The sequence below is a fragment of the Rana temporaria genome, chromosome 13 (assembly GCF_905171775.1).
Source record: "Rana temporaria chromosome 13, aRanTem1.1, whole genome shotgun sequence".
NCBI classification, from domain to species: domain Eukaryota; kingdom Metazoa; phylum Chordata; class Amphibia; order Anura; family Ranidae; genus Rana; species Rana temporaria.
In genome coordinates, this window is record NC_053501.1 from 102,873,690 (window position 1) to 102,889,945 (window position 16,256).

General features: G+C 43.8%; 1 protein-coding gene across 1 annotated transcript in view; it reads left to right on the forward strand.

Moving 5' to 3' along the window:
- SV2A (synaptic vesicle glycoprotein 2A) overlaps positions 1-10,486 on the forward strand; it is a 179,128-nt gene extending 168,642 nt beyond the window's left edge. The window contains exons 11-13 of the mRNA XM_040332885.1: positions 2,135-2,341; positions 5,079-5,238; positions 10,041-10,486. Coding sequence (XP_040188819.1) covers positions 2,135-2,341; positions 5,079-5,238; positions 10,041-10,224 — 551 coding nt within the window. The 3' untranslated portion in view covers positions 10,225-10,486. The remainder of the gene's footprint in view (positions 1-2,134; positions 2,342-5,078; positions 5,239-10,040) is intronic.
- The last annotated feature ends 5,770 nt before the right edge of the window (positions 10,487-16,256 follow it).

Genomic DNA, 16,256 nt, shown 5'->3' on the forward strand with positions numbered 1-16,256 from the left:
AGAGCGTCAATTTAAAAGAAAAAACACACTGGCCCAGATTCAAGAAGCAATTGCGCTCGTGTAACCATAAGTTACACGGCGCAATTGCTTACTTGCTCCGGTGTAACGAGTGCTCCTGATTCAGGAACCTCGTTACACCGACTGCAGCCTAAAATCTGCGCGGCATAAGGCTCTTATGCCTCGCAGATTTTAGGCTGCATTCTTGCGTGTGTCGCTAGGGGGCGCTCCCATTGTGATCAGCGTGTAGTATGCAAATTGCATACTACCAACTGATTCACAAACTTGCGCGGGCCCCGCGCAAGCCAGGTACGGAGTTTCCGTACGGCAACTTTAGCGCAAGGCTGCCCTTTCTAATAGCAGGGGCAGCCAATGCTAAAGTATAGCCGCCGCTCCCGCGCCTTGAAATTTGAATTTCACGGTGTTTGCGTAAGTAATGCGTGAATGGCGCTGGACGACATTCACGTTCACTTTGAAGCAAATGACCTCCTTGCGACGTCATTTGCCGCAATGCAAGTCGGGAAAGTTTCCCAACGGAGCATGCGCTGTATGCTCGGCGTGGGAGCGCGCCTAATTTAAATGATTCCCGCCCCCGGCGGGATCATTTACATTGCGCGCGCTTACGCCGGGCAATTTTGCCGGCGCGCCCTCGCAATTCACGGAGCTACTGCTCCGTGAATCGAGGGCAGCGCAAAATATTTGCGTGGGCGCAGGGCAAAATCGTTGCCCTGTGCCCGCGCAAATATAGCGCAATTCTAACTGAATCTGGGCCAATATTTTTTACTTTTTTCTATAATAAATATCCCATTAAAAAAAAAAATTCTCAGTTTAGGCCGATACGTATTCTTCTACATATTTTTGGTAAAAAAAAAAAAATCGCAATAACCGTATAGTGACTGGTTTGCACAAAAGTTATAGCGCCTACAAAATAGGGGACATAATTATGATTTTTTTTTTTTTTTTTACTAGGAATGGCGGCGAACTGCGATTTTTATTGGGACTGCAACATTATGGCGGACTCATCGGACACTTTTGACACATTTTTGGAACCATTCACATTTATACAGTGAACAGTGCTATAAATATGCATTGATTACTTTATAAATGTGACTGGCAGGGAAGGGGTTAACCACTAGGGGGCGGGGAAGGGGTTAAATGTGTAGCCTAATGAGTGATTCTAACTGTAGGGGGAGGGGGGTGACTGGGGAGGTGACCGATCTGTGTCCCAATGTACAAGGGACACAGCATCGGTCTCCTCTCTCCCTGACAGGACGTGGATCTCTGTGTTTACACAGAGATCCACGGTCCTGCTCAGTTACTGGGCAATCGCGGGTGCCTGGTGGCCATGGCGGCCGCCGGGCAGCATATCGTGTTCCCAGTAACGCGGTGGGTGCGCGCGTGCGCCCCCTAGTGGCTTATGACATATGGCGTCCTGTCAGAATAACTGAGCTACCTTGCCGCCATCAATTGACGGCGGCTGGTAGTATAGTGGTTAAGGGGAATCCTGCGCCACATTTAAATAAAAAAAATGACGTGGAGTTCCACCCAAAGATCCATACCAGACCCTCCAGGTCTGGTATGGATTTTAAGGGGAACCCCGCGCCAAAATTAAAAAACTTTAAAAACAACTTCTTTTCAACCCGAACATAAAGCTCATCTCTAGTCTACAAGAGCTAATCTCCTACAGCCTTCTTCAGCCACTTTCTATCTACATGCACTCTATCAATGTCAGCTGCACAACAATGCTTTCGACCAGTTTCCTAATAGTACCAATCGTGGCCCATGCTTGCACATGTGTATGTACACCCCCCCCCCATAAAATCTCCATCAGGGGGCCATGTGACAGGCTAACAATGCAGGAGCACATTTGGGAGACAGTTGTCATCCCTAATGGGAAGTGCCTGAACATATGGCCTCCCCCAACAAAGACCCCCCCCCCCCCCCAGTACAGACTGACCCACCCAACACAGACAGAAGTCCTTCATGGCAGGATCACCAGGAATTATTTTACCAAAAGTCTACTTTTTAAATGACATTAACAGGGTAAATCTAATATGAGGTTTTAGTGATTGAGTTTACATTTTCCTTAGGGCCTTTTCTGATGGTAGATGTCCCAAGCTTTTTTTCCTATTTGCAGACTTGTTTGACTACAAATTCATCAACAGTCGAATAGTTAACAGCACGTTCCTGCACAGCAAAGAGGGCTGCCAGCTGGACTTCAGCGACGATATCAATAACGCCTATATGATCTACTTTGTGAGTTTCCTGGGGACTCTGGCTGTGCTACCGGGAAACATTGTGTCTGCCTTGCTGATGGACAAGATTGGACGTCTCCGTATGCTGGGTAAGAAGAAGCGAAATGAGTGCCAAGGGGCAAACCAAAAGGCTAGAATGATGGCAGAGCACACCTAGTGGACACTGTGATGAAAAGATTCTATACTTGATCTTAGGCCCCGTACACACGACCAGGTTTCTCGGCAGAATTCAGCAAGAAACTCGATGGGAGACGTATTCTGCCGAGAAAACCGGTCGTGTGTACACTTTTCGCAGAGGAACCCGCCGAGGAACTCGTCGAGCCAAATAGAGAACATGTTCTCTATTTCCTCGTTGGTCAATGGGGAAATTTGGCTCGCCGAGATCCTCGGCGGCTTCACAAGGAACTCGACGAGCAAAACGATGTGTTTTGCCCGTCGAGTTTCTCGGACGTGTGTACGGGGCCTTAGGCAAAAGGCAGGGAAGCTATTTTAGATACACATACTAGGGTCAATTTGGACGGAGGCAGTTGACCTACCATGTGTCATGTTGGAGGAAACCAGAGTAGCCAGAGAAAAGCACACAAGCACAGCGGGAATATGCATAGTGTCCTGGTTGGGTTTCAAACCAATGACCACAGTGCTGCGAGCAGAAGTATTAACCACTAAGCCACGTGGTGCCCCCAGAGATTGTAGGTTGGGCCAAGTGACACTACTACCATTCATGAAGAAGCTAATCTAATTTTCCCCCCAATATTCCTCTCACTGTTTTCGAGGCTGTACTACTCTGGGTTCACATGTATATATATGGTGGGAATGTTCCATAGTAAGCTACTTTTGGTTAGAAATCATCAAAATTCTTTCTACTATGTTCTGTATAACCCTTAAACCCGATCCCTCTGTAGCACTTCTGAACAGAAAACCACAGATCATGACACACCGCCAATTCAAATTACTTCTTTTTATAACCATGGCAGCTAAACAAACTGTAGCAAGTGTGGAAATCGAACTCTCTCTGTCAAACAAAGAGTCACACAATCTATGATACATACTAAAACTGAAGCTATACTACTAGATAAAGTTTCTAATTTTTAATCCTTAAGGAGACCTTGGATCAAACATTATTTACCCCCTGGTTTGGACTGTTCACTAATTTCCCCCTGAGAGATTATAATATCCACCCCGCTACTATGATTACCTTCACCTGATTCTCTAACCATTGGACCCCCTAGACATTCTCTTTCTCTCTCCCCCCTGTGCCCTATCCCCTCTAATAGGTTTATTCTTGTTAAAGTGGGGGTTCACCCTAAAAAACAAATTCTGACATTACATCCAGCTCACTACCGACATTGACAGTATGCAGATCTTTTTTTTTTGTTGGTGTACATACCTCGGTGCGCAGGCGCCATACAGCGCCGACTCGACGTTCGGCTTCTTTCGGCAACTCGTGACGCTCCTTATGCGACGGGGGGTTAGTTTTTGTCATCACGTCAATCTCTGCTGCATAGGAACGCCCACTCCCGCGGGATTCACTACCCGGAAGCCGGCTAAGAAAATAGCTATACGAGGTATGTACACCAAAAAAAAAAAATCTGCATACTGTCAATGTCGGTAGTGAGCTGGATGTAATGTTAGAATTTTTTTTTAGGATGAACCCCCACTTTAATTATCTGATATACCAACTGTAACAGAAGATGCTTTGAATGGTTGGGACTTTTGACCTTCGCACCAGAAAAAGCCAAGCCAAGAGAAGGAACTTGGCCCCTGTTTAGCCTAATTTATTCCCCCCAGCTATTCTACAACACGTTAATTTTATATTTCTTTATAGGTTCATTCTATTCTATTCTTTTCATAGATGACATAATTATATTATATTATTTCAATCAACTTAATTTCTCAAATAGCTGCCATGAAGCTATGATTATGACATTTCATGTTACATAATCTTATCCTACAGTCCGCTAGGCTATCTATTTTCATATACATTTATAAGGGTTACTTTCCTGAATGATTACGCCTTTTTCTACTATACTATTGTACATGTTCTGTTAATGGAATATCTATTTCTATTATATTATTGTACATGCTCTGTTAATGGAATTTTGTCGATTAATATAAAATTCAATAAAATATTTGAAATATTTGCTAATCAAAGCCTGTGACAGAGTGGGGAATCTACTAACAATGGGCCAGATTCACAGAAAAAGTACGTCGGGTATGCAAATTAGCTGATTACGGCGATCCACGAAGATACGCGTGTTCGTCGCAATCTCTTACGTCGTCGCTAGTCGGTTTTTCCCGTCGCAAACATAAGCCTGCTTTTTCATGGTGTACATTTAGACAGCCCATGTTAAAGTATGGCCGTCGTTCCCGCGTCGAATTTCAAATTTTTTTTTTTGCGTAAGACATCCGGGAATATGAAAGTACGTTACGCACGTCGCCGTTCAAAAAACACGTCGGGGCACCGTAATTTCGCGCAAAGCACGGTGGAAACGGAGCATGCGCAGAACGTTCGGCGGGGGAACGCGCCTAATTTAAATGGTACACGCCCCATTTGAATTAGGCGGGCTTGCGCCGGACAGCTTTACGCTACGCCGCCGCAAGTTTACACGTAAGTGCTTTGTGAATCAAGCACTTACGACGGCGTAACGTAAAGGGGATACGTTACGCCGCCGTAAATATTCGTGAATCTGGTCCAATGTCATTAGGACCCTTTTCCCTCTACCCAAAGTGGAAATAATAGGTTATGCTTTGTTTGGTAATTTGTTTTTGTTTTTTTACACATTTTAACATTTGACCAACAACTATTATACCAATTTGTCTTTTCAGCGGGATCCAGTGTGATGTCATGTATAAGCTGCTTCTTCCTGTTCTTCGGGAACAGCGAATCCGCAATGATCGCCTTGCTCTGCCTGTTTGGTGGAGTCAGTATCGCATCGTGGAATGCTCTGGATGTACTGACTGTGGAGCTCTACCCTTCCAACAAAAGGTATTCATCTTTCAGTGAATTCAACCATTTTACAGATGGGAGCCACTGTGTCATTTACAGCCACATCTGAGGCCCTTATCTGGGAACAAGTAGGTAGATTCAGGTAGGGGCGCGCAAATCTAAGGCGGCGTAGCCTAGGGTGTTTACACTACGCCGCCTTAAGTAAGAGAGGCAAGTACTGTATTCTCAAAGTACTTGCCTCCTTACTTAGGGCGGCGTAGCGTAAATGCGGCGGGCGTAAGGGCGCCTAATTCAAATGTGTTTGAGGGGGGCGTGTTTTATGTTAATGGGGCTTGACCTCACGTTTTTTACGTTTTTTAGTTACTGCGCATGCGCAGGGCGCCTACATTTCCCAGTGTGCATTGCGGCTAAGTACGCCGCACGGCCTATTGATTTCGACGTGTACGTAAACGACGTACATCGCTATTCGCGGACGACTTACGCAAACAACGTAAAAATTTAGAATCTCGCGGCGGGAACGGCGGCCATACTTCGTTTTTTTTTTGTTCCGTTTCGTATCGTTCCGTAGGTTCGTTTCCGTTCGTTTTTCGTAAGACGCCCGTTTTCCTGTTCGTTCACATTCGTTTTTCGTACAACGCGATTTTTTCGTATTCCGATCGTTTCGTATTTTGGTTACCGTTTTATTTTCGTACATGCGGGATGGTTCGTTATTCTGTTTAATTCGTTACTTGTTAGACAATAATTTTCGTGAATTTTCGTCGTTTTGTACTTTCGTAAATATATTGCGGGATTCGCGGCACTTTCAACACGCGGCTCATCCATATTAACTATTGTTAAGCCCCCATACACTTGGTCAGACTTTTTTAACAACAAACATAAAAACGATCGTTTTACCGAACATTCGTTCGTTTTTAAACTCCATCAGAAAACCATTTCTGGGTTCCAGGTTCAAAAGTCTGGCCAACTGATCTCCCTTCAGACGAAAATCCACAGAAAAGTTTATTTGGCTCTACTGTACTACTGTACTCAGCACAAAAGAGAAGCTGCTTCACTAACTAACTACACTCACTGCCCATTCAAAAAAACGAAAATTACATCTATAACAAAAGATTTGTATTCTGTGGGCCAGATCCACAAAAACCTGACGTAACTTAAAAAATCCAATTTAAGTTACACTGGCTTAAAGTTTCTACCTAAGTGCCTGATCCACAAAGCACTTATCTAGAAATTTCAGGCTGTGTAACTAAAATTCCGCCGGCGCAAGGCGTTCCTATTCAAATGGGGCGAGTCCCATTTAAATGAGGCGCGCTCCCGTGCCGGCCGTACTGCGCATGCGCGTCGGCCGTACTGCGCATGCGCGAAGTTACGTTACGCCGAGTTTTGAGGATCGCGACGGCTTAAAGTTGCGTCGGGGAAAAAAAAAATGACAGCGGCATGCATTCCTGAGGGAGAACTCCATGCCAATTTTCAAAGAAAAAACCGGCATGGGTTCCCCCCCCAGGAGCATACCAGGTCCTTAGGTCTGGCATGGGTTGTAAGGAGACCCCCCACGCCGAAAAATTGACGTAGGGGGTCCCCCTACAATCCATACCAGACCCGTATCCAAAGCACGCTACCCGGCCGGCCAGGAAGGGAGTGGGGACGAGCGAGCGCCCCCCCCCTCCTGAGCCGCGCCAGGCCGCGTGCCCTCAACATGGGGGGGTTGGGTGCTCTGGGGCAGGGGGGCGCACTGCGGGCCCCCCCACCCCAGAGCACCCTGTCCCCATGTTGATGAGGACAGGACCTCTTCCCGACAACCCTTGCCATTGGTTGTCGGGGTCTGCGGGCGGAGGCTTATCGGAATCTGGGAGTCCCCTTTAATAAGGGGGCCCCCAGATACCGGCCCCCCACCCTAAGTGAATGGATATGGGGTACATCGTACCCCTATCCATTCACCTGGAGGCAAAAAGTAAAAGTTAATAAACACACAACACAAGGCTTTTTAAAATAGTTTATTATTCTGCTCCGGACGCCCCCCCTGTCTTCGTTATTAGCTCAATTACCAGGGGGGGCTTCTTCTTCCGCTCTCCGGGGGTCTTCTTCCACTCTCCGGGGGTCTTCCGCTCTCCGGGGGGGCTTCTCCGGACTCCGGGGGGGCTTCTCCGGACTCCGGGGGGCTTCTTCCATCTTCTCCCCTCTTCCGCTCTTGACTCGGCGAACCCCGGTTCTTCTGCAGCTCTCCGGTGCCTTCTTCTTCAGCGCTGGCTGCCTGCTATGTTTGTGTGTTAGCTCGATTTCAAACAGGCAGCCGGCGCGGTCTTCTGTGGCGTCAGGGTCTTCTGGTCTTCTGTTCTTCCGATGTTGTCTCGTCGCCTGTTGTCGCTGTAATGATGGAAGCGCGCCTTGCATCACATTTATATAGGCATCACCGTCCCATCATGCTCCGGTAGGTACCCACGTGGTGGGTGCACGTGGGTAGGCACCCACCACGTGGGTACCTACCGGAGCATGATGGGACGGTGATGCCTATATAAATGTGATGCAAGGCGCGCTTCCATCATTACAGCGACAACAGGCGACGAGACAACATCGGAAGAACAGAAGACCAGAAGACCCTGACGCCACAGAAGACCGCGCCGGCTGCCTGTTTGAAATCGAGCTAACACACAAACATAGCAGGCAGCCAGCGCTGAAGAAGAAGGCACCGGAGAGCTGCAGAAGAACCGGGGTTCGCCGAGTCAAGAGCGGAAGAGGGGAGAAGATGGAAGAAGCCCCCCGGAGTCCGGAGAAGCCCCCCCGGAGTCCGGAGAAGCCCCCCCGGAGAGCGGAAGACCCCCGGAGAGTGGAAGAAGACCCCCGGAGAGCGGAAGAAGAAGCCCCCCCTGGTAATTGAGCTAATAACGAAGACAGGGGGGGCGTCCGGAGCAGAATAATAAACTATTTTAAAAAGCCTTGTGTTGTGTGTTTATTAACTTTTACTTTTTGCCTCCAGGTGAATGGATAGGGGTACGATGTACCCCATATCCATTCACTTAGGGTGGGGGGCCGGTATCTGGGGGCCCCCTTATTAAAGGGGACTCCCAGATTCCGATAAGCCTCCGCCCGCAGACCCCGACAACCAATGGCAAGGGTTGTCGGGAAGAGGTCCTGTCCTCATCAACATGGGGACAGGGTGCTCTGGGGTGGGGGGGCCCGCAGTGCGCCCCCCTGCCCCAGAGCACCCAACCCCCCCATGTTGAGGGCACGCGGCCTGGCACGGCTCAGGAGGGGGGGGGGCGCTCGCTCGTCCCCACTCCCTTCCTGGCCGGCCGGGTAGCGTGCTTTGGATACGGGTCTGGTATGGATTGTAGGGGGACCCCCTACGTCAATTTTTCGGCGTAGGGGGGGTCCCCTTACAACCCATACCAGACCTAAGGGCCTGGTATGCTCCTGGGGGGGAACCCATGCCGGTTTTGTTTTTTACAAATTGACGTGGAGTTCTCCCTCGGGAAAGCATACCAAATGCCGTCGCTGCAATGGGCCTTTACAAGGTGTGACTAACTTTACACTTTGTAAAACGAGCCCTAATTTTACACTTGCAAAATAACACTTACGGCGCAAAAAAGAAGCTAGAAAGCTTTGTGGATCGCCTTAAGTGCTAATTTGCATACTAGCAACGGCATTTCGACTCGAAATGCCCCCAGCGGCGGATGCGGTACTGCATCCTAAAATTAGGCAGTGTAAATCAATTACACATGCCGGATCTTCTGTGTAACTTTGGAAAAAGCCTTTTGAGGATCGTTTCCAAAGTTACACACAGACTGAACAGCACTTAAGTCGGAGTATCTCTTTTGAGGATCTGGCCCTGTATTCTGAAACCAAATTACGAACAGAAAAAAGGAATTCAGAATACAGAATACAAATCTTTTGTTATAAGATGTCATATGAACATACGAACAGAAAAAGGATTCAAACAAAATACAGAATGATAATCTTTTATTAGATGTCATATGAACATACGACTGAAAATCAAAATACGAACAGAACAAGGATTCAAACAAAATACAGAATGCAAGTCTTTTTCGTTCTTTTGCTGTTTTTGTTTTGTCGTATTTTCGTCGGATCGTTCGTTCGTATTTGCGGTTGTTCGTTATGCGGCTCATTCGTAATCCCGTCGTTTTCGTATTTTGGTGCTTTAATTTTTTCGTATGTACACATTATTCTGCGGGTACGAAAATGAACATTTTCATACGAAAATAACATTCGTACGAACGGGAATGCACATATCTACCGTTTAACCCTAAAGTGTGCAGGGGGATTTCACTGTCAGGGCAATAAGGATGTGGAACTCTCTGCCAAAACTTGTATAGCGCTACAAATGCTAACTAAAATCGCCTCAAGGTGCTTTTTGCATCCAGTGTCGTCCTGTGTCTTCAGAAGAGGTGGGTCTTCCATGCGGTTGTCCGTGGGCAGAGCGTTCCATAACCGTGGACCTTGGAGTGCAAATCTTCTTTCTTTAGATTTGTAGCAACACACACATTGTACATTACTACTGTAATATAGTGGATTATAGGATTTTAAAAGCATTTTAACTCCGTTCACACTGGGGATTCCTGTCAGGTAGGGAGAGAATGGGGGAGAGAAGACATCGCATTACATGGTAAGACCTACCCTGAAAATAAGCCCTACTGTGTCTTTTGTTGCCAAAATGAATATTAGACCTGGGCTTATTTTTGGGGAAACACGGTTAGTAACTATGCAACAGCCCACCAGGCTCCATACTGTATATGACTAAGAATATTACTTTTAGGTGGACAGGCATTTGAGTGCTGTTTAATAACTTCTCAACCATTTCCTTACTGTACTTCTTTTTCTCATTGTAGGACAACTGCCTTCGGATTCCTGAACGCCCTTTGCAAGCTGGCCGCCGTCCTGGGAATAAGCATTTTCACATCCTTTGTAGGGATAACCAAGGCAGTGCCTATCCTCCTGGCGTCTGCTGCATTAGCGCTGGGTAGCTTTTTAGCCCTTAAATTGCCAGAAACACGAGGCCAGGTGCTTCACTGAGATGAAAAGAGAAATCAGATTTGTAGACACTGTGAAACGTCTTTTTTTTTTCAGGTCTCTCCTCGTTTCCTCCTCATAGAGTGTTGGCTTAAATCATATTCACATACATTTAGTATTGATGGGTTATCAGAGTTGGCAATGTTTGCACTATTCTTAATTCTGAGAATTTGTAGAACAATGGCTTATGGTGTAGAGCAACCTTCTGTCAAGTTAGAGAAACCCTTGAAAGATTTTTTGGGTCTCAGGGAACCCCTGCTAAAAATGATTATTTCTACAACTCATGGTACATTACGTTAAATACTAAATTGAAAATATAATCATGAATAAATTAGGAGCCTAGAGTATTTGGTACCCAAGGTAGATAGATCCTTTCTAAAAAAAAATCCTCCTGCCCTATACAACACAATAATTATGGTAATAATCATTAAGTAAAAATGAATCAAATACCAATAGCCGGAAAATAAATTACCCTGGCAGTTGTGTAATGCACTAATAAATTGATGGTCAGCGGAGAAATACCCCTATTACATTGGTGGCCAGTGGAAAAGGTTCTCCTTAAATGGGTGATCAGTGGGAGGAAGAACTGCCCTTAAATTAGTGGCACCATCAGGTGGAAGGTCAATCCACCCACCACTGCTCAATGCTCAACCGTGGTAGAATCCAATGGTAGTTCCATTAAACCCTGATTGAGAATGACTGGTCTAGAGAGTGTATTAGACTGTGGAGCCTGTTCTATGTGCTAGACCATGGTAGCTTAGGATGAAGTCTTTCTAGGTCACTCATATGATATCATATTATTTTAAATTTGGGTCATTGTAGTCTACTGACTGCATTAAATTTTCCTCCTCCAGATCTTTAAAGTGGGATGAAAAATCCAGTCACACCATGATTCCATCTGCCCATGTATGTAGCCATTATTCTACTTTGTCTTTGTTAAGCTGGAGTTGATAGGACGCATCCTCCCGATACTCTTCACTACCTGTCACTCTATGTGTGAGATTTCACAATGTGTTGCAAAGCCTATTCATCTTTAAGGATGGACAGAGCTGTAATTTACTCACAGCGAAAAAGAAAGCAGACTAACCGACTTCAGAATTCAAGAAATGCGCCCATTGTGTTCAATACTGTGCTTGTCTACTGTATACTGTGTGAATTACAACTTTGTTCGTAGACATGAATAGTGGCTGTCATACACGTGGGAAGGTGCACATAAGTGCTGGGATGTGATGAACCACATCTAAAGAATTTCAATGGTTCCCTTTAACCCTTACTCGTAATGTAACATCAATTCAGACTTAGTCTCAAGCATTTCAAAGATTGGGCGTACTAATTTCTAGCTTAATCTTTGAATGTATAGGTATCCCAAATTTTAAAGTTTTTGTAAGTAAACGTTGATGTACAACTGATCTCTTTTGAATTCTGGGTACATGATAAGGTGTTTTATTGCCTCTGTTATCATGCCGTGGTCCAACCATGGAGATCTGTCCTTAACAGCCTTCCCCCAGCTTACCTCACCTAACAAGCAACGCAGGTTTACAACTTAGGCCCGCGTTCTCCACCTATTCCTGTAAAGTTTCAAGCACAAAAAGAACTGACCACATTCTGAATGAATGGCCTAAAAGAGAAAGGCAGAGTTACAGTCCAGATCCTCCTATTAGTGAACCCAGATATGTCCACCCAGGAATGAGTTATGAATTCTGGGTAGATGTTCTGTTTTTTATATGTGGCCATGTGCATCTGGTCATCTCTCCAAAACATGCAAATGTTGACGCATACCAACACTGTGCTAGCTAGTGAATACATTAGGTCTTAGTGTGCCCACAGGCAAAGGATGGTCATAACCAAGTCTTGCCAGTTTGAATCAGAACAGGAAACAACCATACCTGGTGATTCCTCCTCCAAACCCCCCCTGGCCTTATGTTCTCAGGGGCAGAATTAAAAGCTAAGTTCACCTTTTTTTTCTGAATTCCATCTATCCTATGTACCAATTTTCCATTAATTTATCTCTGTTATAAAAAAAAATAAAAGCTGTTTTTGATTATTAAAACAAGGCCTTACCTAAGCCCCTGGTGCATTCCATAGAAAAGTTAATGACTAAATGCACGCCTGGGATGTCGGGGATGCTGTACCAGCTGGTGAACTGCTTCCTGTGTCTTACTGGTTTTCACGACCCCGTATCTATATACAGTACCAGGAAGTCATGAACTTTTCTACGAAACACACCAGGGACAAGGTAAGGCCTTGTTCTAAAAATCAAAGAAAGCTTTTATTTTTCTGCAACAGTGGTACATTAATGGTATATTGGTACATAGGCAAGCTGGAATTTAGAATTAAAAGTAAACCTAGCCTTCAAATTAGCATAGTTAGATTTTTTCCAACCAAACAATATTGTTTTCCTCTGAGGAAAGGTGGGATATGTTCTCCTACTCTCCCTCCTCTATAGTCATGAACATGTAGGAGCTTACATAAATGGATGACCATGTGATGTTCAAAAACCACTTAGGTCACCACCCCTCCCTCTAATCCATCTCCCAATATAACTCCTAGGGTGCACTGTCATTGGGTGACATAGATAACTCCCTCAGATATACCGAAAAGCACAAACATTAGACCAGCTATTGGTAAACAGAAACATTCCATAACATGAAGGTACATTCCATGCCAGTGTGGTCCGCCATTTTGGCCAAAATGGACATATATAGCTATTAAAGCATTCTAAAGGCACATTTAAAGAAACTACAACTTAGAAGTCTAGGAGAGTACCTGCATTTGAAAATCACTTTGGGCCGGTTTACTTTTTAAAGTACAACCCAAGTAAGAATAACCCGCCTTTTGTCCAAGTAAGAGTAAACTGCCCATTAGGTCAGGTCTCAAAAGACTGGTGGTCAAATTTGTTTCATAATCTGTAACTAACACTGACATTACTGGATCCATTTTGTTTTTTCATTTGCCACCCAAAAAAAAACATACATCACCATCAAGGCCCTGCGTTGGCGCAGCTCCCGAATTAAGATTGCACACATCAATGAAAAATGTTTCAATGTGTTGTATTTGTTGTAAATGTTAAGTAAGAGAATGGAGTAAAAATGATGTTCAATAGGCCCCATTTTAAAGTCTCAGTGTGACCATGTATAATGTATACAAAGGCTTCTTCACCTGTGAAAATACCTGTTTTGCCCTGGCTGGCTGTAAAAAATATTGTACTTCAAATGCTTTTTTTCCCCTGTGTAACACAGAGGATTAATTGCATTATGCGATGTTAATAATACTATATGTTCTTCAGAAGCAAAACAGCCTTTCATGCAAATCTTTAAGGCCTCCTTACTTTGGTAGGACCCTATATTGTACAGTAGGTGGACTTTTGTTTTTATAATCGGAAACTCTCATACAGGGGTGCCACCTGATTTATATGTAACGGGTCCTTAATTTCCTCAGTTGCATAGTCAAGAGGTAACCATTAGGTCTCTAAGCGCACTGCATGCCTATAGGGAAATGCATTCTGAGCTGCCAGAGTAGTTACATTTATACATACAGTATATATATCTAAAAAAAAAAAAATTTGAAAAAAAACTTGAATTTAAATGTAAAGACAAAAAATTGGTTTATTTATATAATATAAATGGTAATTTCATCACCATGTGTATTATATTGTAAATACTTAGATATATATATATGGGCAAATTATGCTATAACGGTCTACTTGCTCTTGACGTAATAAGACATACCTGAAATTTGTATAGAATATAAAACTTCTTTGCAGCTTACCGTCAAATAATGTGCACATATCCAGCTTTGTGGCCTCCGACAGATAATCGTCTGCGAAAAATGACTTTGAGAAATGGCAAAATATGTGGCGATTGTCCCAGGGTCGGACTGCAACTTGGTTGAAGCCACAAGCCAACTGACCGGATTGGTGAATTATGATGTCATACTTAGCAGACTGTGGAAGGTCCGAGAAGGCCTCAATTCTGCCACATTTTTAAGCATTCCTGAGCTACTCTACGCTGAATTGTTTCTATGTCAACAGTTTTAGATTAAGTCCATCACTTGCTGCTGTGGAAAAATTTAACAACACAATTTACCATTAATATGGACATTTCACAGGAACAAAAACAGCTAACACCAACAAACGATGTATCATATCAAAAATGTTGACCAAAACTAAAGCCGTAAGTCAGCTGGACCGTACATTATGGCCTATTAAGGATGACGGGCTATAAGCTGTTTTCAAGAAAAAGGCCTTTCCCATCTCCAAAACACAAAGTTTGTATGGCTCTGTCCTACTAGTCACAAAGTCAGTACATGGCAAAAATTTAATAGACTATGCAGAGGACACAAGAGCACAAGTTTTTAATCGTCACCAGTAGAGCACAAAAAAATCATCAAATTGTTTTGAGAAGAAAGCACACAGGATATCTTCTAAGTATAGTCCTAACTATAGAGACAAACAACGTTTCTATCACATCTTTGAAGACTGGGATTAGTCTGAACATGTGTTCTGAAATTCGACCCGTTGGTCATTTTGAAACAAAAAGTATATTCATTTGTACAGAGTTGTAAAAAATTATGAAAAATTGAAATATTTTTGATGGTAGCTAAGAATTGTATGTAATGATACCCATACCTTGTATCTTTGTGTGGTGGCCATGCTTAATGTTACCTAGAATTGCTCTGTAGTTTTCACGTTAGTAAACCGGATAATAGATATCTTTTGTATATTGTTGTCAAGACTCCTTGCTGAACTGGCCGAATTTCGAGTCATGTATGGCCGGCTTAACAGGGTTGGCGTATTGGATAGGATACAATTCACATCAGCAGATGTCTACATTCCGCAAACAGAAGCGCAACACTGCCCCCAGATGGGAAGGACCACGTTCTTCTCTGGTTGTATAACTTCACGTTGAACCATTTCAAGGGTGGGAAGGACCATGTTCTTCTCTGGTTGTATAACTTCACGTTGAACCATTTTAAGGGTGAGAAGGACCATGTTCTTCCTTGTTGTGTAATTTCACGTTGAACCATTTCAAGGATGTGAAGGACCATGTTCTTCTCTTGTATCATTTCACGTTTAACCATTTCAAGGTGGTGTTTTAGGAATGAAAGAAGCAAAGTATGATCACTTGATTACATTAGTAAGGGAATTTTAAGATAATTTTCTTTCATTATGAACCCTAGTGTTAATGTAACCCATACAGAGAACCTTTCATGTTTGCGGGTATCAAAGGACCTTCCCATATATCAGATCAACGCCCATGCTTTCTGAGATTTCGTAACAGGGTGAAAATCAAACAATGTCCAAAGAGACAAAATTCCAGCTACCTTTTTTTGTGCATACGACATCTCTGATGTGAAATCTGCTTGTCGGTATACAGATCAGTCTCACATTGTATCTCCAATTTAACTGATCCCTTTTGGTGTTCAAAAATATAAAAACTAAATAAATACATTTTGACTTGTTTTAAAAACTTTAATGACAAAGCACAGTGAATTGCTAAGAAATCCATTTGTGAAGGATCTCTTTGGAAACAAAAGACAAAATATTGAACAAGAACAGGCATTTTAACAGGAGAAGCCAGCGATCTACTATTCTTTGTCGGTTTTGTAAATATCAGCGGTGTATGCGGACTTGGATTTAAACTGTACAGTTGTTTCTTGAAGATCTCACCTTAAGTTGTCCTTCGCCTCCATCTCTGAGCGTTAGTAATGGCAATGTGTGAGCTGATGACCAACCCTTACAGGAATATCAACTTAAACATATGAAATAGACTAGAACAAGTACGGTAGCTTAAAGACTACAAAAACCATAGAAGAACAAAACCACACAATCACCATCAGCTTGCCATGGACTACATTGTGACAATCAGTTTGTGTGCCGTGTATACGTCACCTGTCATCAATTGCCAAATATTTTTATACTTTCTTTTATTGTCTTAACAGCTGTTACAATTTGTTCTTCAATAACTTATGATGCAATAGTCGTAGCTGTGTTTTAGGGTATAATAATACAACAAAGGAGATGAGGAAGTACGTCG